Source organism: Podarcis filfolensis (assembly GCF_964270895.1).
Source record: "Podarcis filfolensis genome assembly, chromosome: 1".
Taxonomy (NCBI): Eukaryota; Metazoa; Chordata; class Lepidosauria; order Squamata; family Lacertidae; genus Podarcis; species Podarcis filfolensis.
In genome coordinates, this window is record NC_139604.1 from 53,959,124 (window position 1) to 53,982,275 (window position 23,152).

The window sequence follows — 23,152 nt, forward strand, 5'->3', positions numbered from 1 at the left end:
TGAGTGGTTCCAAGCAGAAAAAGTTAGAGTGGGGCCATTTTCCTTGCAACACTGGCATCTCCCAAGAACAAGTGATCACATAAAGACATTCGCTCCTACGCAAGCTGGGCATTGGGACTGAACTAGCTCGTTCTATCCCACACGCCCCAGAATCAGAAAGCCCCTTTGCAGAGGAATCCACTACAGGAATGTGAGGCCTGTAATCTGTAGGTTCCAGTTTTGTGGCTCATATTTTGGGTCTCCGTTACTGGACAGAGGCCTTAGGGTAAATGTCCCAATGAGTGGATGTTGAACAAGTGATATTGTGATCCCCAGACAATACAGGAATTAACACCTATAGAAAGCTAGAGGAAGCAACAGTGGAGGAACTTCCAGTAGCTCACCCTGCAGCTGGGGGAGAAGGGGGAAAGGTGTTCTGACATTTATCAAGACCCACAATTCCTGGGACGGGAGCAGTTTTAGGTCCAGATACAGAGAATGGAGCTGCTGGCCGAGGATTAGATTCCTGCCTGATACTCACACGCTGGCATGAGGCTTCTTCTTGGAGAAATCACAGGCGAGCCCCAGATCCGAAATACGCACATGGCCAAACTCATCTAGCAAGATGTTGGCTGGCTGCAGGGGGAACAAGAGCAGCAATGAATGGCAGCTAGGGGGAAGAGAGGATTTGCTGGGGAAAGCAGGGGAGAGAATAAACCCTCCTCCTTCATCCTTTGGCCTGGGCCTCTGCAGCAGCACCGATGAAGCAGAGGGAGCAATTCCTGCAGCGGGTATGCTTAATTTTGAAGAGCGGCATAGTGAGGTCATGATACGGAAAAGACAAGCAACCTCGCAAGATCCTGCCCTGCTTTGGATCAACCTGCAACGGTGACGAGTGGGTTGTCAAAAGTAGCTTTGATAACCCACAGTACCAAATCCCAAGGCATTTTGAGTGGGAGTGCACTTCCATCAAGGCAACAATCTCCCTCAGTAAAATAAAAAACACTTTCAAACCTCACATTTTCTGAAATAAATGTTAGAACTTGAGATCCCAATATTCCCCTGTGAGGAATGCTGCCACCCTGAACGACTCATGGCGCACAGCACAGTCCTGGCTTCTAAGGCGGAGGAGGAGGAAGCACGGCTCTGGGGAAGAGGCAGTTGCCATGAAGTCAGAGTGCACTAGAGAACTCTCTTTTCAGTGGGTGCGGGTGCAACACCGAGGGACCCCACGCTGAAGGCAGAAATTGCCTGTCTTCGTGGAAAGAGAAGCCTAGGGTGAGGTTTTTCTCTCTCCATTTTAAAACCAGGTTTTTAGACTTCTTTGAATTTTATTCTTTTAACCTGGCGTAGCTCGGCTTGGCATAGTTGTCAGAGGGTGGGACTAGGGTGGGTGGGGAGTTCAAATCCCAACCCACACAGCCATGAAGTTTGCTGGGTGACCTTGGGCCAGTCAGAGTCTCTCTCTCTCCTACCTCACAGAGTTGCTGTGAGGGTAAAATGGGGAGCGGGGGGCAGGGGGGAGGAAGCATGTAAGCCCCCTAGAGCTCCTTGGAGGGAAGGCAGGGAATAAATGCTGCAATTAATTAATTAATTAATTGTTCGACGACACCCATTGCCTCGAAAGGGCTGCGTAGCCCTGGCAGGCGACATACAAACATCTAGATAAAGGATGTTGAACGATGCAGCATTCGGGGTGGGGGGGCATTTGCTCACCTTGAGGTCGCGATACACCACGAAGCGGTTGTGCATGTGTTCCAGCCCCAGGATGATCTCTGCTGCGTAGAAGCGCATCTCTGCCTCGGAGAAGACCCCATGCTGGGAGAGGTGGTAATGTAGGTCACCCCCTGCAGGAAACGGAGCAGACAGCCATGTGAGGCACACAACCTGAGTATCGGCAGAGGGGAGCAGTGGTGAGGCAGGGATGCCTCTGTGTGTGGATCCCTTCGAGAAGCATGTGAGGGGAGGGGAGGGGGAGAGGCAGAGGCTCTCTACAGGCTGGGTTCTGGCTCTCACCATTCATGAGGTCCAGGATGAAGCTGAGCTTGTCAGGTGTTTGGAAGGCATACGACATGCACACGATGAAGGGGCAATCCTGGCAGAGACACGAGGAACCAAGTCACAGCAGGGAAAAAAGAGAGGGGGGAAAAATACATAAATGAATCACCAAGTCTGCATGCACATGTGCGTGAATGAGTTCCCTCGCTCTACGTTCTGCTCACACCCGGAATCCACAGGCCTTCCTGAAAGCTCCACGTTTCCCTTCTGCGCTCTCAGAATCATGCCTCGCACATGCATGCTTCCTACCACAGTTCCCCTACACACAAGAGCACGCTTGCATCTGATAACAGTGGGGGAACGGATTGCTCAACAAGGCCCTTGGCCTCTTGCCTCACACGTCACCACTGCCTCCTTCCCTTTGCCAGCTCTTCCATTAACCCCTCGCTCCCGCCCCCCATTTTCTGCCGTGGGTTTTGCAGCGACTCCTACACAGCCGTCACGTCGCCTGTCGGCTCCTTTGCCTCGCCTCCCCCACCCACGCAAACTTGTCACAAACCCCTACGGTGGTCTCCCCTGTCTTCTCCTGTGCCCCTTGCACACCGAGCCCCCACCCTGCCCCTCTCTCTTCCCCTCCTGCCCTCCTCCTGCCGTTGCGCACATTGAACTGCCTCCCCTCCCCTTCCGTGCGCATAATAATTCGCTGCGCTGCCTACACACATCCCAGCCCTGCTGCTAGTTTACTGCAGGCATCACACTCCCAGCCACATGCTCAATGCCACCTCCAGCACACTTCATCACCGTCATCCCTCCCCCCTGCCTTTAATTACCAGTGTGTGCTTCAAAATACCTGCCATGTCTATACCAGCATTATCATAGCTTTGATTGCAAGCACAATACAGGAACCCAAGCATTCACATCTGCCCACTTGACAGATCTCTTTCCCCTCCCTCTTGGACTGGGCAGACTCCAGGTCTCACCTATTCTCTGCCTCCCAAACCCCAACTGCTCAATGTAGCCAGACTTACCCCGGTGCTGACAAGCGAGAGCATGATGCGCTCGTTCAGGGCCAATGTCTCCCCCTGCTTCATCTTAATGCGCTTCTTATCCAGACATTTCATGGCGTACCTGCCAAAGGAGAAAGAAGAGGCTGCAACCCTGCGGTGTTGCTCTCGCCAGGTCTTGCTGCTTCCCAGGGAATCACCCCTGCCGATATCCCTCCACACAGAACAGCCTGTGCGCCTCCTTTGTGGAAACCTACCAAACTCATTCCACTTGGCACTTCCTTAATTACACCCATCACGACCCCCATCTGAGTCCTGAGTCACCTGCTATGACTAAACTCCCCCCAACACTTCTTTGGTTTCCCACAGAGGAGATTTACCACAGATGTCCCTGGGATGTCTGCTAATGTTCACTGTGCTCCCCCTATATGAGAAGAGCCTTCCTTTGTGGGGGACAGGGGTGGGTGGACTCTCCTGCACTTGGGGTATTGAAACAAAGGCTGAACTGCCAAGTATGCCAGTTAGTAGATTCTGCATTGCAAGGTTCTTGGGTTGAGCTGGGGACCTTGATGAGATGGCCTCTTTTCAACACTAACATTTGATGGGCTAGATCCAGAACAAGACAGACAAGCCCAGTTCCCATTGGAATCAGTGGGACTTCACCCAGGGCTTGTCCACACTTCCCTGCCTAAAAAGCACAGGTTTGAGCAGTTTTCCATTTGCCCGGGAAAACTTGGTTCTTTAGCACTGAATTTGAGCAAACATTAATCCATAGAAAACCTGATTCCTCCAGGTTTTTTTGGCATTTGCTCCAATTCAGCACTAAAGATCAGGTTTTCCCGGGTGAAAGCAGCGGGACAAGCGAAGTCTGGATGAGCCCTAAGTCATGACTAATTTTTTCACATTTATGTCAATGGGGCTTCAATGCAATTGACTTACTCTGGACCTAGCCCTATGATTCTCTGAACCTGCCACCCCCTAAGCAATAAACACCTGGGTTAAACCTGTCCTTATTGTATCTGATCCACTTTTTAATGATATCTGCTTCCCCTCTTGTTTGACTGGGTGCTAGTTTTGCTCTATGACTGCTGCTGCTGTTTTCATTATATTGTTTTAAGATGACACTCAATGGCTTTGCTCCATTTTGCTGTTAGCTACCTCAAAACCTCAGTAAATAAAGAATAAAATCTGAGACACTGACTCCATGAAGGCAGAAACTGTCTTTCCTAACATTTCATACGTGCATTGGAAGAATCTAAGTTTAGCACAGGCACCAATCTGGTACCCCAGAAAATAAAGGCAAATTGGGGAAAGGCCCTTGGGAAGCTATGTTTGCATTTGAGGCTCAGACAGTGAGTAGAAGCCTACTTATGCTGGTTACAGGGAGCAGCAGGGCTGGCTAGGAGCTGAGATATCAGAGGGTACCATCCTGGTTCTCCAGTACCAACATGGCCATTACAAGCCAAAAGAGAATGATGGATAATGTCATTTTTCATTTCCATGTGCAGATACTTCATATAGCTTCATAGCAATGATGTGGAGCAAAGCTAGGCTAAAAGACAATGGCCAAAGGCCACATGGCAACCCCTCTGTCTCCTTAACCAACCTTGGGCTCCCAGATAATTGTTGGAATAACAATTTGACAAGCCAATCTTGCAACATTACATTTTGCCCGTGTCTGCTTTCCGGCAGCCGTAGACCTCGCCAAAGCCGCCACGCCCGATGATCCGGTGGACGCTGAAGTCATTCATGGTTAGCTGGGTCCCAAAAGGCAGAGAGCATGAACAAACATGATGGGGGGGGGAGGAAAGGAGAGCAAGACCAAGAGTGTTAACATGTTGCTGGCACCACCTTTAAGCTTTCAGGGGTCTGGGTCTACCCGTCATAGAAAGGAATGGCCTTCCACAGGCACTCCTCTCACCCACAGTGACCTTTCCTCATATCCTGCTTTCAGATTATGATCCACGGTTATTTTGTGTCACATGTGGGTAGCACTAGGAAAACTTTCCCCAGCCTGAGGTTCTCCAGATGGGGCTGTGCCGGCTGAGGCTGATGGGAATTGTACAGAGGATCCCATGTTAGGGGTAGTTGCTCTCGGATTATTGGGGAGCCAGAACAGGGCTTGCTTCTCAAGCTCTCATGACGGACAAGAAACCCTCAAATTCTCCCATCTCATTTACCCAGTGAAGACAATCGTAATCCTGGTTTTCCCTGAAGCTACTAAATCGGTGAACTTCCTGAGGCAGGGATTAGTCCCCCACACACCACCAACCTCCCACCAACTACACGACCAGCAACTTTGCAAATCCTATACACTTTGCGATTCTGCAACAATGCGGCTGCAGGCAGGTCCATGCTTAGTGTCTTTTGACAGCTTTTTTTATCGCCGCAGCTCTCAGGAATGCCCTCCCTCCTCAGGCACTCACATGGATGTTGAGCTCCACATTCTTCCACTGGGAGAAGCGTGTGAACTTGTCACTAAAACAGAACAGACGGGAGAAGAAATGAGAGAAAGAACACACAGGCCCTGGAACACAAACCCTGGGTATCACCACTTTCAAAGGATCCGTCCTCAAATCCCCGTGCCAGAACTCTTCCAAGTCCAATAACACCCCCGCCCCCTTAACAGATACTCCTATACCCCAGTATTATGGGAAGGAAGAGGTGGGTTTAGGGAGGGGAAAGGGAAAATACAGGGAACATTCACATACATATAACTTCCATCCTGCCTTCAAGACAACCCTACGCAGGCTTAACTCAGAAGTGAGCCTTCTTTCCATCTACAGAACTCGCTCCTGCTTTGCTTGATTCTAGGCATTTTTGCTCCGAAGGAAGTTCCATAGTGCTCAAAGGGGCTTACTTCCAAGAAAATCTGCAAACTTCAAAGGCACTGTCTCATCTTCTTTCAAGCTTCGCCATGCACAAGGGGGAAGGGGAATGGAATGGAGTGTGTTGGAAAAGGTGTGGCTGGCACCTTAAACAGGAGCACACCACGCTGCAACATGGTGCTGCAGGTTCTGCGTGTGGACAGCCTATAGTCCTCAGCACTCACCTCTCAATGAACCTCTGGAAGATAGTCCCACGCAGACACTCACAGATCTCCTCAATGTATGGCTGGCAGAAGAGTGGGCAGAGAGGAATGAATGCCAAAAACCTATCCATTAAAGCTTTCCACCCACTGGTCCCCATTCTCATCTGCATGGCCCCTGCGGGACTCAGTGATGTGGAAATCCCCATGAGATCCTCAACAGCAAGTGCTGTAAGGAAATGGAGTGTGCATTTCTTTGGGTTTGGCAATGTTATAGGAAAAGAGCCCCCCCCCTGCTGTGGGGACACTTGTACAGGCTAGGAAGAAATTGGTTGCAATGGGCCAGAGTTCATGCTACATCAGCCCCTGTCTACCAATGCAAGTGCATCCAGTCTTGGGGCAAATGAGATCCGAGATTGGGTGAGCCCAAGGGTCTAGTTGTTCGGGAGGGATTTACCTGGAACAGGTCAGGTGGCACTTGCTTCTTGCTGAGGCGGCTCTGCACATATTCCGTGGCAGTCTTGGAGAAGGGCTGTGAGAGGACACAAGAAAAAGGAAATGAGTCCGGATGCATCGCTGTCCAAAGAGACATTTCATCAAGTTATTGTGCCTGCACAAAGCTTGGGTTGACTTCCAGCTCTAATGCTGAGACCACCGAAGAAGCCCAGTGACAAGGAAATCAACAGGACTGGGGCACAAAGCTTGGGGAAGGCTTACAAGCTGGGTCAGGAATAGGGCTGGCAAATCTTGGACATGTTAAAGAGAGGCACTGGCTGCATTCACACAGCAGTTTACAGTGGTACCTTGGTTTAAGAACAGCTTAGTTTATGAACGACTTGGGTTAAGACCGCTGCAAACCTGGAAGTAGATGTTTTGGTTTGTGAACTTTGCCTTGGAATAAGAACATGTTTCGCTTCCTGCTGAGTGTGTTCCATTTGTAAATTGAGTCCTCCGCTGCTCTGGGAAAGCATGCCTTGGTTTAAGAATGCTTTGGTTTAAGAACGGACTTCCGGAACGGATTAAGTTCGTAAACCAAGGTACCATTGTATTCCATCTTCCCAGCATTTCCCTAACTAGCTGCTTCTAGAAATATAGTGGAATATAGCACAAGTCTGGCACTCATTTCCATGTTACTTGCTCGTTTACGTCACATGAAGGCAGAAATATAATGTAGAAATAAAACAGTTATGGAAACATCAGGAAAACAGAATAAATTATCTCCTTTGTCCGATGCACAAGCCTGTTGCTGTTGGGTTGGCAAACACTTTTCACCTATCAGTTTAAAAAAAATAAAAAATTCCCTGTTTTAACAACAACAAGCAATTCAAACTACCAGTAAACACACAGAGCAAAGGTTCCCAAACTGTGGTCTGTAGACCACCATGGTCAGCAAGCTTTGAACAGGTAGTCCAAAGATGGCGGGTGTGGCAGCGATGAATGGCAGGCTCAGCAGCTGCTCCATTCTTCTGAGGAACTGGGGTCTAACCAAAAGGTGAGTGGGAAGGAGCATAAGTGAAGGGAGGAGAAGGCACTTGAAAGGAGTAGAGAGGATTAGCAGCATGAAAGACAAGAGTGAGAGGAAGAGGAAGCAGCAAAAAAGGAGAAAGAGACAGTCAAAACATGGGAATGAAGGTGAGCAGGAAAATCCTGACGTGAGAGGGGGAAGAGGCAATTGAAACAGGACAGCTGGAACCCCTGTCTGTACGCTGCCACAGCACTCAGCTGTGGATTTTTTTATTGTGTCAGATAAATTCATTAATAACCTGTTGCCATTCTTTCACATCTTTATCTGATCATGTTAATGGAATGCTAGAGCAAAATAGAAAGCAAGAAATAAAAGTGCAATTAAAAAATCATACAGCATCTAGCACAAGGCATGACAGTTGCTACAATTGACCAAAAAAAAAAAAAAAAAGCGCTGCACCAGGACTCTCAGCAATTTTGATGCAGTCTGTGGGAACCACTGACACGGTACAATTATGACTGTCGGCCATTCAGAATAAAATTGTTCCATTTACACATTTTATTAACTTTCTTGGTTTCCGAGCATCACTTAATGAAGGACATTTTCGTTCTCATTTTGAATCACTCCTCTTCGCATTTTGACTTGTGGCACTGGCGGCATCAGTGTTTGCCTGCTCTTCGCACAACTTGAAAAGTGTCAGGTTACCTCAAGAACTGTCAACAGTTGGCCCAGCACTTTACACCAGTAAGTGTGACTCTGTGGCTTCTTGGTTTCATCTCTCATCATGTCCCCCTGGGACTTCCTGAAGGCCTCCCTCCTGCTATGCTGAAAGGCTCACATGCACTGCCCCTACCTCCCACTAAACCCATCGTTCCCCAGAAACCTAGAATAATAGAACTATTGAGTTGGAGGAGACCCCCCAAGGGCCATCTAGTCTACCCACATTTTATCTCTGGCCCTGCCCACCAACTGGCATATGGCCCTTGGAAGGTTACCCACAAGCGAATGTGGCCCTTGGGCTGAAGTGTGATCTCCTTCCCCCCATATAAAACCATGTTTTGAAATTGGCTTGATATTCTAGCTTGTTCTGAAGCTGTTAACTATGGTCTCCTGGTTCCGATAAAACGGGAAACCACGGTTAATGGTGGAAGAATCCACAGTTTGTTTGCTGCCACTGTAATGGGAGAAGCAAAGGCACTGGTGCATTGCACAAGGTGGTGCCTTAAGCAGCTGCCTACAATTCATTAATGGGAAGGTCATCCCAGAACAGGAAAGAGCCATTTCCCATGCATGGTAGAGGAAAGTGAGGTCGTGAAAAGGAGATTAAGAGCTGGGGTGGGTAGTTCTAAGGGAGTTGTATGTGACAATTATTGAGCCAGGGAGAGTACACAGCCTGTGAGACAATGGACAATGCTGGGAGTCTGGCTCCTCCCATTGTGAGGAGTATTATCTTTTAAAGAATCTTGATCAATGGGATTGCAAAGCAAACATGATACTTCTTGCCAAAGGTTTTTTTCAGACTCTCTCATGTGACAGCAAGCATTCGGGCCACTCACGTGAGAACAGGACAGCAGTTCCTTCATGATGTACGTGTCAAAGATCTGGCGGCTCTTAATAGCTCGATCCTCTTCGGAGTCCATCTTCTCATACTTTTTGATCTATGAAGAATGGGGCGAGGGGAGAGGTAACAAGGCTCAGCAACCTACCCACCGACTACAGACTCTGTAAGGCCCTTCAGAAGGCATAGACAGACACATGGTCGACGTGGACCATGTTTTGCCCCCAAAGAACTCAAATAATGGCTGTGCTTGGAGAGAGCGCTTGCAATCTCTTGTTGCCCCCTTTATTATTTTCCACAGGGGCTGGGTGGCAGCTGACAAAATGTGCCATAGAATGCATATACAAAGTCAAAGAGACAAAAGCTGAGCTTACATCTGGGCTGGGGAATCTGTAGCCAGAAGTTGCTGGACTACAACTCCCATCATCTCTGCCCATTGGCCATGCTGGCTGAGGCGGATTGGAGATGGAGCCCAACTAAATCTGGAGGGCACCCTGTGGGCGACCTCTGAGATACAGGGAGAGCAGTGCGCTGAAATCTCACAGCAAGCATTTTTCTTATCCCCCTTATTATTATTGTTCTCCTTTAAATCTAGTTTTATTTTAAATTATGAGAGGGCCAACAACATAAACCATACTCATAAAAGGGATAATACTACAGGAAAGCATAAAGCACAGCAAAACTTTCTGGCTCTTGCCTTCTCTAATAAAATATTTTGCCCATTTTTAAGCTTTTAAGTTCCCCAGATACCCACCGCACCCCATCCCACCCCTGGCAAAATGAAACTACCCCACTCTGTCCTGAAGAGGCAATGCAGGGATTCCATGTATTTGTTTTCCAACCTGAATCGGGAGATGCCGTAGCCTTGCCTTCTGTCACCCCCCCCCCCCCGGCTCCTTTACCCCCCGACCACTTCCAGTCATGCTGCCGTGAACAAGAATTCAGATATGCTTTTTGAGAGGAGGGTCAAAAGGCCTGAAGTGGCCTCTGAACAGGTCTTTGAAAAGTCAACTCCTCAGCTCAAGACAAGTTTGGGAACCAATGTCAGAGGGGAGTCTGTGTGCCAGGCCAAGGAAGGAAATTGTGGTTTGACGGCACGGAAGGAAATAGAGCATTTTCTCCCACCACCCTCAACGCACAATCAGGGCCTCACCTCTTCATAGAATTCCACCAGTGGTTTGGCTTCCTCCACCTGATTTAGGCAGAAGTCTCGGAACAGCAGGAAACCTAAGAAAAACACACAACTGTCAGCTGCAACGACCAGGTGTGTCCCTGCTTCCCTTTTTCAAAGCCAGCCAGTTGGTCCCACCTGAATTAGCACCCTCAGAAAGCCAGGGCCCTGCATTCCATCCCTGACTAATCAGCAATGGTGGGAAAAGAAATCCATTGTATATGTACAGGTATATGGCTATGGTAGGAAACCTCTGGCCCTCTGTATATTGTGGGACATCAGTTCCATCAGACTAAGCCACCATGGCCAGCGATCGGGAATGATGGGAGCTGTCGTCCAAAAACATTCCCCAAACTTAGTCCACTGACTCCAAATATAGAGGTTTCATTCTTCTATCATGGTGGATAGCTAGTCAAAGATCTATGCAAATTTATCTAAGTTGGCTTTTAAAGTCATCTATACCAGTGCCCATTAATACCAAATCCTGTTTTTTATGGACAAGGGCTTTGTGATTTTATCAGCAAACACAAGAGAAAGAAATCAACAAGTTTGAAGCTTTTAACATCATGCATTTTCATACCAAATAAATCTTCACCTGGTGATTTCTGCCCATTACACCACTGTCAGAGACAAAGAGTCTCTCCTTATACAAAACTAGCAGGTATAGTCATCCAATTTATTTTTTACAGAAAATTTCTAGAAAACAAGCTGGGATTTTGATATTTTTAAGAAGGCACATCTCAATCTTTTCATCTTGCAAAAAAAAAGAAAGAAAGCATAACCATTTCAGTTTCATAAGCTACGTTCAATATCCCTGGGAGTTGGAATATGCCCAGTAGGTTTATACAGGAGAAGCTTCTCCCACCATTCCCAGTGCAATCCCATGCATGCCTACTCAGAAAGTAAGCCCCACAAAGTTCAGAAGGGTTCACATTCTTAATTTCTGCATGTCAGGCAGCTGTTAAATGCATGGGAGCAGGGTCACTTTTTTTAATAAAAAAAAGAAAAATAACTGTTTTGCGCATGCTTGCCTTAAGTCACGTGGTCCCCCTGGGAAAACTAGTCATAACTCATGTCTGAGTTGTATGTTAGAGAAGTCCCCAAACCAAAGGCACTTCCACATAGGAACATGAAGGAGACCTACATGTCACTCATAATAAGCAACCGAGAAGTGCTTCCCTTTGGATGCATAACGGAAGCTACATGGAACCGTGCCTGTGTGCAAATTCCTTGCAAATTTTATACAGGGTGAAGCGGCCCCTTCAGTAACCTTCAATATACATTCAAAGCAGGCATGAGTCTCATCTGTACCAGATCTAGCAGGGGGTGGATAACCTGTCTGCCTCTGGGTGTTCTTGGCTATAAACTCCATGATCCCTGACCATTAGCCTCCCTGGCTGGGGGGCTGATGGGAGCTGGGAGAGCAGCAAAACCTGCAGAGACGCAGGTTCCCTCAGCTACCATATTTGCTCTATAAGACTCACGTTTTCCCTCCTAAAAAGTAAGGGGAAATGTGTGTGCGTCTTATGAAATCAGGCTGTGCAGCTATCCCAGAAGCCAGAACAGCAAGAGAGATCACTGCTTTCGCTGCGCAGCGATCCCTCTTGTTGTTCTGGCTTCTGAGATTCAGAATATTTTTTTTCTTGTTTTCCTCCTCCAAAAACTAGGTGCATCTTATGGTCTGGTGCGTCTTATAGAGCGAAAAATACGGTGACTGAAAAGGGGCAGTTGGAGGGTGGCAATCCCCACACCTGGAGAAGATTTCTCAAGCATACTGTGCACCAGTTTCCGCCTCAACTCTGCTCCCCCTCCACACACACACAGTGGATCAAGATCCACGTCAGCTTGTGGCTAAACAGCTCCTTGGTGCTAAACCTGCTTCCCCAACCTACTTGTGCGCCATCCCCAGGTGAGAGGCAGAGGCAAGAGGCTGTGGGGAGCCAGGAGCGAAGGGAGAGCCAGGAGGGGTGGGAGCAGAGGGGATGAAAGCGGGAGATATTGTGAGGAAACCACAAGTGGCTGTGGGTGTGGGAGGAAGCAAGAGTGTTTCCTGTTGGGGCGGGGTGTAGTAACTGAAAAGGAGAAACAGCCTTGCAAGCAGATGCCTCCGGGGCTCAGTATGGACAACAACAGCCCAACATCACCCAGCCTGTCCTAAGCCAGCAGTCACACAGCCCTTCCTAACCTGTGTTTTCCTCCTAATTTATCCAGATGTACCTCATCAGTGCCTCTAGAGCAGTGGTTCCCAATTAGGGGTCCGGGATCCCCAAGGGGTCCGTGGCCCCATCCCTTGCCTCCCTGCCTCAACTATTTTTTTTTGTCATTTTTGCATAGTAGTATCACAAATTTTATAGTCTGTTTTTTAAAATTATACCTAAAGTCCTTTGCTTATGAGGGGCTACACCACATTTTGTTCAAAAAATTGCTTTGCAGAGGTAACTACCATGGAGTCATCAAAATTGTCAAAAGTAAAGGGTCCGTGGCTTGGCTTTTGAAAAACAGGGGGTCCTCCGTAATTAGCTAATTGGGAACCAGTGCTCTAGAGTATTCTGTTTTGTTGTGTGTGTTTTTTAAAGGAGTAAGTGGCAGGGTGTGGAATTTTATTTTCCTTCTTCCTGGCAGGCTTCTGTGCCTTCAGCAAGATGACAGGCAGAAATTCAGCAGCGAAAGTGTGTTGTTGTCCCCTCTCCCCACCAGCCCGTACATTTCAATCTATGAGGGAGAAAAAGCTACATGAGCTGCCTTTTTACTTCTCACACAGCTGCTAACAGCGCAGGAGCCTTGCCAGAAAAAGCTGACACTCTTACTTTCTAAAAGGCTTCTTGAAGAGCTGCATGGAAGGGGAATTCCACCAGGTCCAGATTCTCCGCTGGAGTAATTACACTTCTTCATTCAGACACTCAAGAGAGGCATTGTCAAGGGTGGGGGCAGCAGGGCCTGTGAGGGGTGGCCTAGCGATATACTGTGGCCTAGGAAGAAGCCTGAGGGCCAGAAAGATGGGCCTACAGGGCCACATTCAATCGCAAGGTCTGCAGCTCCACCCCCTTCCTGGAGGCAGAACCTTCTCACATGTGAGCCAGTCCAGAAGCTTTGAACCCTCTTCTCTTCCAATATCCCTCAAGTGAAGCAATTGTCCTGCAAACAACTAATGGAAGATGGAACGGGGAACCGTCGCAGGCCGCACAAGAGGAAGCAGAATTTCCTCATCGACCTCAGCAATACCCCCTTCCCCAATTCATTTGTACAGATCTCAGCTCAGCTGCTCACAGATCTCAGCTCAGGCTTGAGAACAAGGCGAGGGAGGGGGGAAGAGACAGTAGATTACAATCTACTGGGAGATCTCTGGGTGACCTGCAGTAGATCCTCAGGGGTTCTGACTCCCAATTCTTGAGCAACTAGCAAGAACAAAATGACCCGCCCACCCCCCAAAATCAAAATTAGGCTGCTGAAATGAAGAAAGCTAACTGAGACTGGACATTTGCCCAAAATGGTGCTGAAAACAAATTCCTGGGCTCCAAATGTGCTCAGTAGCACCCTTTGTTTATTAATTCTAACTCTGGGTATCTTGCACCTGGCCTGGGTTGGTCAATCTTGGAAATTCTGGTAGAGGCGAAAGTGGATTGACCAAAGTCTGCCCACCCCTGCTCTACAGCACCAGCCTGGGATGTAGAGTTGACCAGACCCAAGGCAGGACAGGGACTTATTATCTTTGGATAATTTGGACAAGATAATTTGAGCTGGCACAGCAACTGCCGCCCTTGCAGAGCTATGCGCTTTCCAAAAAAAATCCTCATTAATAGATACAGGATCACTGGCTTTCTTTGCATTGGGCCACCCTAGAGAAGGAGAAGACTTGTTAACTCCTGATCTGAATGAAGAAGGCGAATGGCCTTTCCAAGGGCTGGATGGTAAGGACAAATTCAGGGGCCAAGCGTTCCCCAACTCCAGTGAAGGAGCAAGTGACAAAAGAAGTTGCACCTGCAGCACCGGCCCCTGCGGCCAAAGCACAGCAGCACTTTCCAGGCCAGAAGCTGGATTCCTAAGGGGAAGGACGAGACTGAGTATGCAGCAAGCAGCTTCCATCACAACTCTGCAGATATCCAATCCCACCACAGCCCTTTTAAAAAGGAGGTCCTCCTTCTGCCCCCCTATTTCTTCTCACTGGCGTTGACTCCTGGCTAACCGGAGCACAGGCAAGCTGGTCTTGCCTGAACTCATGACCCCTGCAGAGGCTCTGCTACTCACCAATCTTCTGAGAAAATATCTTGTCAAAGGTCACCTCACCCCGGTCTTCCAAGTATTTCTGCATAACACTGCGGATACTGCCAAGAGAAAAGGCACATGAGGGAAGTTAACAAGGGTGAAGCTTCTCAGCTCGGCCTATTCCCTCAAAGCAGGGGGTGGGGAGATTGTGACCTTCCATATGCTGCCGGACTCCAGTTCCCATCATCCTTGACCACTGGCTACGCTGTCTGGGCCTGACAGGAGTCCAACCACATATGGAGGGACAAAGGTTTGCCGTCCCTGCCCTGAAAACAACAAGGGCAGGATCCAGCTAAGCTGTTGCATGTGCAGAATGAGGTCCACTCGTGCAGCAGACTTCCCCCTCCTCTCTTCCTGCTGCGCCCCCTAAATCTGCTCTAGAGGGTCGGAGGAGGAACCAAGAACATGTTTAGAAAGTGGGGGTGTGGAGAGGGGTTAAAGTCTTATTATATGAGCAGTTTTGTAGTACCTTAAAGGATAGCAAATGTAGTATTTAAGGTGCTACAATACCCTTTGTTGTTTTTGCTGCAACCCCCCCATTATTATCACAGGAAGCCTGCAGATAAAAGACACTTATCTCAAGAGATTTTGGGTCAGTAAGGATCCAGCACTGGATAGCCGACATTTCATTCATGAATTAAGACCAACCAGCTGTTTAAAGGAGACTGTGTTTTTATCTGGGGCTAAGTGGAGCCAGGTACAGGAAGATTACAAAGGCAGGCAGTCATTCTAGCAGGTGAACGAACAGAGGTCTGTTTCTTGTCTTAAAGAAGAGCTGGTGCTCTTAGAATGGCATCTGCATCTGGGCAATTTGGAAGAGAAGCCAATTTAAAAGTCTAAACAGAAAATGAAGGTTCATCAAAAAGCGGGAGGGACAGGAGGACGGTGGTCTGAGTGTGGACGGACAGGCTCCTGGCTAGAGAAGCAGCGGAAATAATACATTGGATCTTGGAAGCAATGTTCTGAATACATTCTGGTTTTTTAGTCGCTGTGTTTGTTTTGTCCTCCTGGGTGGTTAATTTTAAAAAGTGACCAAGAAACAGAGAGAGAGAGAGAGAGAGAGAGAATGAATACCAGGCAAATAATTAGGAAAGAGCACCTTTTGGGTTGAAAATGAACCTGAAATTCCAAGGTCCCAAAGTACAATGACTAATCTCAAAGATGAGTTGGCAAGACCTGGTAGCTGGCAGCCTGGAAAATGCTATAGACGGTCTGGCCATGAGACAGGGGTTCATGCTGGGTTAATGTATTACAAAGAACTGGAACTCTCTTTTGGAGTCGTGTGCCATCTTTCAGAGCTGGGCTATGGCTTCTCCTGTGGATATTTAGCTGGTTAAGCAGCACACATAGCCCTTCTATGGAGAAAAATTTAATTGACTCAGCGTAAGCAGCCAAGAGGAAGCTCCTGAGTATGAGGGCCATTGCAGGGTAAGGGCAACAGTCTCCCTCTAGCCCAGCATTCTGTTGTCACAGTGGCCAGCCACATGCCAGTAGGAACACCTCAAGAAGGTCCTGGGCACAAGAGCATTCTTTCCACGTGGGATTCCAAGCACACTGCCTCTGAACAACGGAGGCAGAAATCCTAATCCTAAATGCATTTATTTGGAAATGCCACCGAATCACTTTCAACCATTTTCTCCTGACCATATTCACCTGGAAGGAAGAAGCCCCATTGACTTCAAGGGGGTTTGCTCCCCAGAAAGCATGCTTCAATTTGCAGCACGGGTACCTTTCGAGATGGAAGATTGTGTAAGAAGTACTTGTCAGATGATGGAAGACGCAGATTACCGTATCACTTGACAAGTGTACTGAGTCAGCATTCCCAACACCCACAATCCACATACTGACAGTACAGATCCTCACTGCAGGTTGGAATGAATGAGAAGCAGTGCGGGTGGCACAATAATGGTGAAAATGCTGTGACTGTGGCACCAACATTCTGTGATAGTTTGCACCACTTGCATGAGATACTTGGTAAGTCAGATAGGACCAATGCAGTGTTTCTCAAACTTGGGTCCTCAGCTGCTGTTGGACTACAACTTCCATCATCCTTAGCTAGCAGGACAAGTGGTCAGGGATGATGGGAGCTGTAGTCCAATAATGGCTGAGGTCCCAAGTCTGTCGGTCAATTGGTAAAGCTTTCCTTAAACTAGCATTCCTCAACCTGCTGTCCTCCTGGTGATGCTGGACTTGCAAACTCCCATCATCCTCAGCCAGCATGGCCAAGGGACAGAGGTGATGGGAGTTTGGACCCCAGGGTCTGAAGGGTCACAGGTCCCCCACCCCTTTCTTATGAAAAAGTAACTTTGGGAAGAAGAGAAGGTTTAGAGAACCCTTTTCCTGCCCACCGTTTTCCCACAGAAACCTGCCCCCCACTACCCCCACTTTGGTACACAAAGCATTATGCAGCCCTTCCACTTTGTATAGGCTGGGGAAGGCTATCTTGGACTATTCCATTTCAGGTTGCAGGTGAGAGGGTGGGGGTGGGTGACATTTTGAATGCTCCCAGATGGGAATGAAAAACTCCTCAGAGAAAACCGAGCCCAATAAGACTGCATCGTTTTACATGTGGAACATTATTCAGACACGCAACTCACTCCTGGCCCGCCTGGAAGTGTTACCGTCCGCAGTGCGGGGGGAGGGGGGGAGTAACATTGCTTGAGCGTGCTGACTGAATAAACAGCCCTTCATCTGGGTACCTTTTAAATATCTGAATGGAGGACAAAGAGATCTGGATGCTTAGCCTAGAGAGGCCACTGCATCCTCCCTGAATGGCAATGGAAAGGTGCCCAATGTGGTCTGCAGCAGGAACAACCATAGTTGCTGCTGTTGCAGTCCATGGATTAAATGGGGTGCTGGGCTGGCTCTGAATGGGGCTTCTGGGGATTAGTAGTATTATAGGAGCTATGGGAGCTTAATGTAAGGGGTGCCTCTGAAGGGGAGAGTGTGATTGGGCTGAAGAGACACTTCCCCATTGTGAAGGGCAGATTTTCCCCCCTTGGATTCTGCGAAGTAAATATCAGGGCGCTGAGAAACAGGACCTACTTCAACCATTTAGACTGAATGTGTCTTTCCCCCACCCCCCAGAAACTCCTGCTCCTGAAACTAGTGAGCCATGGGGGATTGGGGGCGGGGAGAGATCCCCATGACTGAGACAGACGCATCTTGGAAGGATGATGGATGGCTGTGTTTGCTGGTGCCTGCTGCTGTTATGGGCCTGGGATAATGTGTCTCAAGCATCTCCATAACAACCATCTCCAGGGGGCAGGTCCAGTTGAATGATAGCATTAATATCATTACATAAAATGCCTTGTGCAGAAAAGGAATTCACACTCATTATCTGGTTATTCTCACAGTGTCCTGGTAAGGTAGGCAAGTCATTCCTTTTATAGCAGCAGCTAAGCGGAGACTTGAACTTGGGACTCATAGCATCAAACCAAGTAGCCCAACATCATCCCCTCTGGAAGTTGCCTGACTCCAACTCCCACCAGCCTCAGCCAGCGTGGCCACACATGCTGGGACTTGTAGCCCTATCACAATCTGGAGGACACTAGGTTGACTACCTTTGCTCCATGGAAAAGCAGCACATCTATATAGGCCAGGCTTCTAAAAAGCAACTAGCATGGTCACTTGTGGCAAACAAGCATCTGTTCTAGGCAACCAGGAAAGGAAGGTTAAAAAAAAAGAAAAAGGTTTAAGCCACAAGCCTGTATGTGCATTTCAGTCTGCAGTGGGGGCTGGGGGAACAATCCTGAGCTTGTAAATTTTGTGTTGTTTACAAGACCGATTCCAAAAATTCAGTCACTGAAGTTAACCTCGGTCAAATAAGGTCTGAGAGAACTGGTCCTAGTGCCCTCTTTTTCCTGCCTCAGTTTTCCCCCTTAGGAAAAAAAGAGAGCATTAGTTAACAACCGGGAAGGCCTATGGAGAATGTCAGCTCCCTCGAGTTCCTCTTGCACAGAGACTTAATGAGAGGCAGTTAGTACTATAAATAATCAGCCAGCTGTTGACAATGCTCTTGTTCGCTTAAAGGCCATTGGGGAGGAAGTGGGAAGTTGCCTGCTAGTATCCCTGGGCATCTGAGCTGGTTTATTATTATTTTTTTCTTTATGCTCTTGTAGATTGTCAGGCTAGAGAGAGCCTGACTTCAGGGAACACTGACTGGCTTCATATCCAAGCGCAGAAAAAGGAAATGAATGCACAGAAAAAAATAGTTTGGTTCCCTTAACAGGAAAAACAACACTGTCGTGCAGCAACCAGCAAAGGAGAAACTTCCTCCCCACCCCCCTTTTTTAATCCCCTGCCCTTTTACCAAAGCTGAATTCTCCCCTCTCACAAATGTCACAACCACCTTGGCTCCGACACATTCCTAGTTCCGCTATAAAACCTGCACAAAAAGGCAGAGCTTGCAGTGGGTGCTGTGGCGGGTCAGCAGGACGCAGGTCACCCTGATTCTCCTATGTGCTGCAGTTTCTTACTTTGCAGCAGACCCAAATAGCCTATTGCGACCAAAGGTGACGTCATTTCCTGGCAGACAAACCAGAGAGACAGCTCTTCTTTGAAGCTGGGCCTTGACTTTGGCAGGAGGAGAGACACGAGAGGCTGCACCAGCGGGGAGGTTGCTCGGGCAGGAAGTTTAGTGTGTTGAAGCCTATCGGAGAAAACCGATGGGAGTGATTTAAAGTCAGGGTGCTCCATAATAGGGGTTGTGGGAGGCCTCCTTTCACTGTCCCACAATTCCGCTCTGCATGATATGGAAGAGGAATGGGGGGACCTGTGGTCCTCCAGATGTGGATGGAGTACAACTGTCAACACCCCAGGCCATTGGCCATGCCGGCTAGGGCCAATGGGAGTCCAACGATGTGTGGAGAGTGACAGATTAGCGACCCCTGAGCAACCTCAGCTCAACTCTCCACTTTGGCATGAAGTTCGAAGAGTGGCGGTGGTTAGTCAAACACACACACAACCTAAACCATCCCGCATACAATGTGTGTGTCCCTCAGCTCCTTTGGAGAGAAGTATGACGCAATGTAATAAACAAAACCTTAGACATCTTATTCCCCCAAGATCTTGAATGGGCAGCAGTTCCGAGTTTCATTACCTCCACTCCCTCTTGGAATGTCTGTGTAGAATCTATAAAAGACATTCCAGGAGGGAGCAGACAGAGTCCTCCAGATCTTCAGGATCCTGTCTCCAGTACCCTGCCACAGTGAGCTTGGTTGGTGGGAAGCAGAGACTCAAATCTCATCGGATAGCTCTCTGGGCAAGTCGCTGTATCTCAAATTTAATCTACCTTCAAAGGGTGGTTGTGAAGATAAAATGCTGCCTCTGAACTATGTACAGGACAGGTAAGACACAAATTGCTGGACTTCAGGCATGTGACTCAGACTTTCTTATTTCAGCAAGCATTTTAAGGTAGGGTTTGGATTTATGTTTGGTTTTATGGTGATTTTTTTTTTTTTACTGTTTTATTCTGTATGGTTTATTTTTATGTACGCCTCCTAGAAATGCTACTGATGAAGTGGCATATAAATTCCATAAATTAATGTAACAGATGTAACAGAATGTTCCTGCTTTTGCAGTAATGAACGAGGATGCAGCCCCTTCAGCAACTTTCAGGGGTGCTGTTCCAGATGTGGTGGGGTGGCAAAACCCAGGTTTGCACTTGGCCTGCATCTCCTGCCCTTTTCTTCCTTTTAAAAAACTCATTCCCCCCCCTTCTTACTGACTTGCTGTGCACACTGCAAAATGCAATGCTGATAAGCATCAGAAACCCACCATCTTAAATACATATAAACTAGCCAATGCAAATGGCTATGGAAATTTGGGCCATGGGTTTGTGCCTCAAGTTCTTTAAGTACCCAACAGCACCCTTGGCAATTTTGCTGATGTTCCTCTCTTTACAACAGGGATGGGGTGGTGTGCTCCTCCAGATGTTGCTGGACTACAACTCCCAGACCATTGGCTGTGCCAGCTGGAATTGATGGGATTTGGGGTACATCAACATCTGGGAGGCGCTAGGTTCCTCACCACTGCTTTAGAATCTCCATCCTTCTATTGTTCCAATCCTGGACAACTTCTTGAGGATGTATCTGCATTTTTGTCCCAATTCCAATAGATAGCCCATGAAAAAAAATGGAGGCACCACCTAGGCTCCAAGGGTGTGATTTATATGTCCCTTATGTTTCAAGACAGACACACACACGGAAGCTGTTAGGTCAACCACCAGCAAAGCAACAATGATGAAAGATAACGTATGCTAGGGCCAAACTGCTTGTGGTTTCTGTTAAGTCTCACCTTCCTATGGAGTGTCTGAGAGTGAATGCTCTGTCTCTGAGAAGCAAGGTAATGTGATTTGTGAACAGGACTATGCATGCTGTGCCAAGACGGTATCATGCAAGGCAAGGAAATAAATTATACTTGGGCACCCAAATCTTGCTTTTCATTAAAAAAAAAAGCAAGTTTCTTGTCTTTTTGATCTACAACAGTATATGTGTGCAAGGCCAGAGGGAGGATGAGTCAAATTTCTAGTGGTCAAGAGGTGGGGATTCTGTGCCCTGCACTGCTTCCCTGCACCGCCTCACATGACTGCTAGGAACAGAGCAAATTATGCAAAAAATAAATATGCAAATATATTGACTTGCATATTTTAATATAAAACACACACTCTGCTCATCACCCAAACCCAGTTTCCTCCTCCACGTGATTTCTATTGGGCTGTACCAAAAGGTCTACATGTTATTACGCATTCAGATTAGGGGAACTAAGAATTTCTTCAGCTTCTGCCTGAATTAACCTGTTCTGGAATTACCCTGTTCTCCTCCTGCTCCAAATCAGCTTCCCGGGCAAAATTTATGGGGCCACACTTTAGAAGTCCCCCAGCAAAGTTCCCACAGTGAGATGTGCAGAAGAGATGTATCTGATCCTCCCTAGCTAATGGGAAGAAGCAGTCTCTAATGCTTGTTTTCAGCAGATGTCTTGAATCCAAAACAAATGCAGTTCTGTACATATCCTTGACACTCCTCCCCATGCTTTCCTTACCATTCCAGCTACCTTATTTCTGCCTATCAGTAAGCTATCAATAAGACCCCTGTGCTGTGATCACAGCAAGACCTCCATGTACGCCTCTTAATCCTTAGTCTTCTTCTAGGGCATAGTCTTGCTTCCCTAATTGGTAATCTGAGCTCTCCCCAGCTCTTTAACAGATAAAATGCTCAATTTCCTAAAAGCCAAATTTCACAAGTACCTCCTATGTGTAGATATATTGTCAATATTGCCTTTCACTCCTCTACTCCCTCTCCTGCCCCCAAAATAGATGGCTATTGAGCTGGGAGAATTGAAGGCCTCCCTGGTGTACTTTGAGGAAGAGGAAAGGAGGAGAAGGCAGCAGCAGTTACACTGTCATTACAAGTGGTGCAGAAAGAGATGAGGGAGGGGCAGAAGGGCAAACGATGGCTTAAATTCTGCCACCCCAAGACAGTTATCTTAAATTGGACTCAGGGATGTGACTCAGGCAGGCAGGGGGTTGCCAGTGAGCAACTATTAGCTGAGATGTGATGCAAGTGAAGGGGCTGCTCTCTGGACTCCTATGCATCCCAAAATTATTTCCTCCAAAGGCTATGGAACTTCACCCAAAGTTCCCATGTGGGCACTTCCATACCGAAACCAGCAACCGTGTGGGGGGGGAAAGAGCACAGAGGCTGCTGAGGCTTTCAGGCATCGCCATGGTAACACATCTGCATCATCCTCTGAAAGGGCCGCTTGCCATTTCTTGCGGAAAGGGGCCCTTTGGAGCTTTCTCAGAGACCCTCCGTCCTGCCTTCAGTGGCAGGGGAGCAGTTCTGCTTGAAGAGACTTCTACAATGGGGATAACCCAAGGTTATTGGCTAGAACAGGGAAGGGTAGGGTAAGCCAGATGTCACATGGGAGGTGGAAGGGAAGAAGGGAGAGCGAGGAAGGCCTCCATTTGCCCATGTGCTGAAGGTGCAGGATGCTTGTCAGGCCCCACCCTGTTGCCCTTGGTAACTGCTGCCAGGAAGCAGAGTTAAGGGTTGGTTGGCCGAAACCATAGCACCTTTGACCCACCTGGATGACCAGTCAGATTTTTTGACTTAATGCTCCCACTTGTGTCTCCCAGCAAGAAAATGCCCTTACATGAAGCAGAGCCCCTGCCCAACACATTTCCCCTTATCTGCACGATGGTGACCTTGCACTGCATTTGCGCACGCTTGCAACGTTGTTTGTGCAGCCCCAGTTCCTGCTTCAACTCAGGTGGGCAAAGGCCTGGTCGCTATCTAACAGCACACTACCAAGACACAGCGCTGGATTGCACAGGTCTGTACAGACAGATTTTCAAAAACAAAAACAAACCAACCACCCACCCAAAACAGAAGACAGTGGTTAGGGCATCTTGAGGCCGACTCCAGGCACTGCCAGAGCCAAGCTGTATGCTCCTCATATCACTCAGCAGCACAGTTGCTGGACTGCTCAGAAAAAAGCACTATATAGGCATATATACAGCCTGATTTACTAGCCTGCTTTTCTGCTGTGGTTAACACAATTGCATATTACACATACACAGAGAGAATCACTATGTGTGTTTGTGATGGGGTGGGTGGAATTGTGACGTGTGGGTAGGGAAAAACACAGAAGGAGGGGGTTTGCTACTGCAAGAGGTGCTGGGGGA

General features: G+C 48.0%; 1 protein-coding gene across 2 annotated transcripts in view; it reads right to left on the reverse strand.

Moving 5' to 3' along the window:
- The window catches only part of GRK2 (G protein-coupled receptor kinase 2), a 38,973-nt gene that overhangs the window by 14,497 nt on the left and 1,324 nt on the right, over nt 1-23,152 (reverse strand). For both annotated transcript variants that reach the window (XM_083622629.1, XM_083622628.1), the window contains exons 2-12: nt 14,449-14,525; nt 10,186-10,259; nt 9,031-9,132; nt 6,467-6,541; nt 6,034-6,095; nt 5,408-5,459; nt 4,647-4,738; nt 3,006-3,105; nt 1,996-2,074; nt 1,696-1,826; nt 521-615 (exon numbers count right to left, since the gene is read on the reverse strand). In XM_083622629.1, coding sequence (XP_083478755.1) covers nt 521-615; nt 1,696-1,826; nt 1,996-2,074; nt 3,006-3,105; nt 4,647-4,738; nt 5,408-5,459; nt 6,034-6,095; nt 6,467-6,541; nt 9,031-9,132; nt 10,186-10,259; nt 14,449-14,525 — 939 coding nt within the window. The remainder of the gene's footprint in view (nt 1-520; nt 616-1,695; nt 1,827-1,995; nt 2,075-3,005; nt 3,106-4,646; nt 4,739-5,407; nt 5,460-6,033; nt 6,096-6,466; nt 6,542-9,030; nt 9,133-10,185; nt 10,260-14,448; nt 14,526-23,152) is intronic.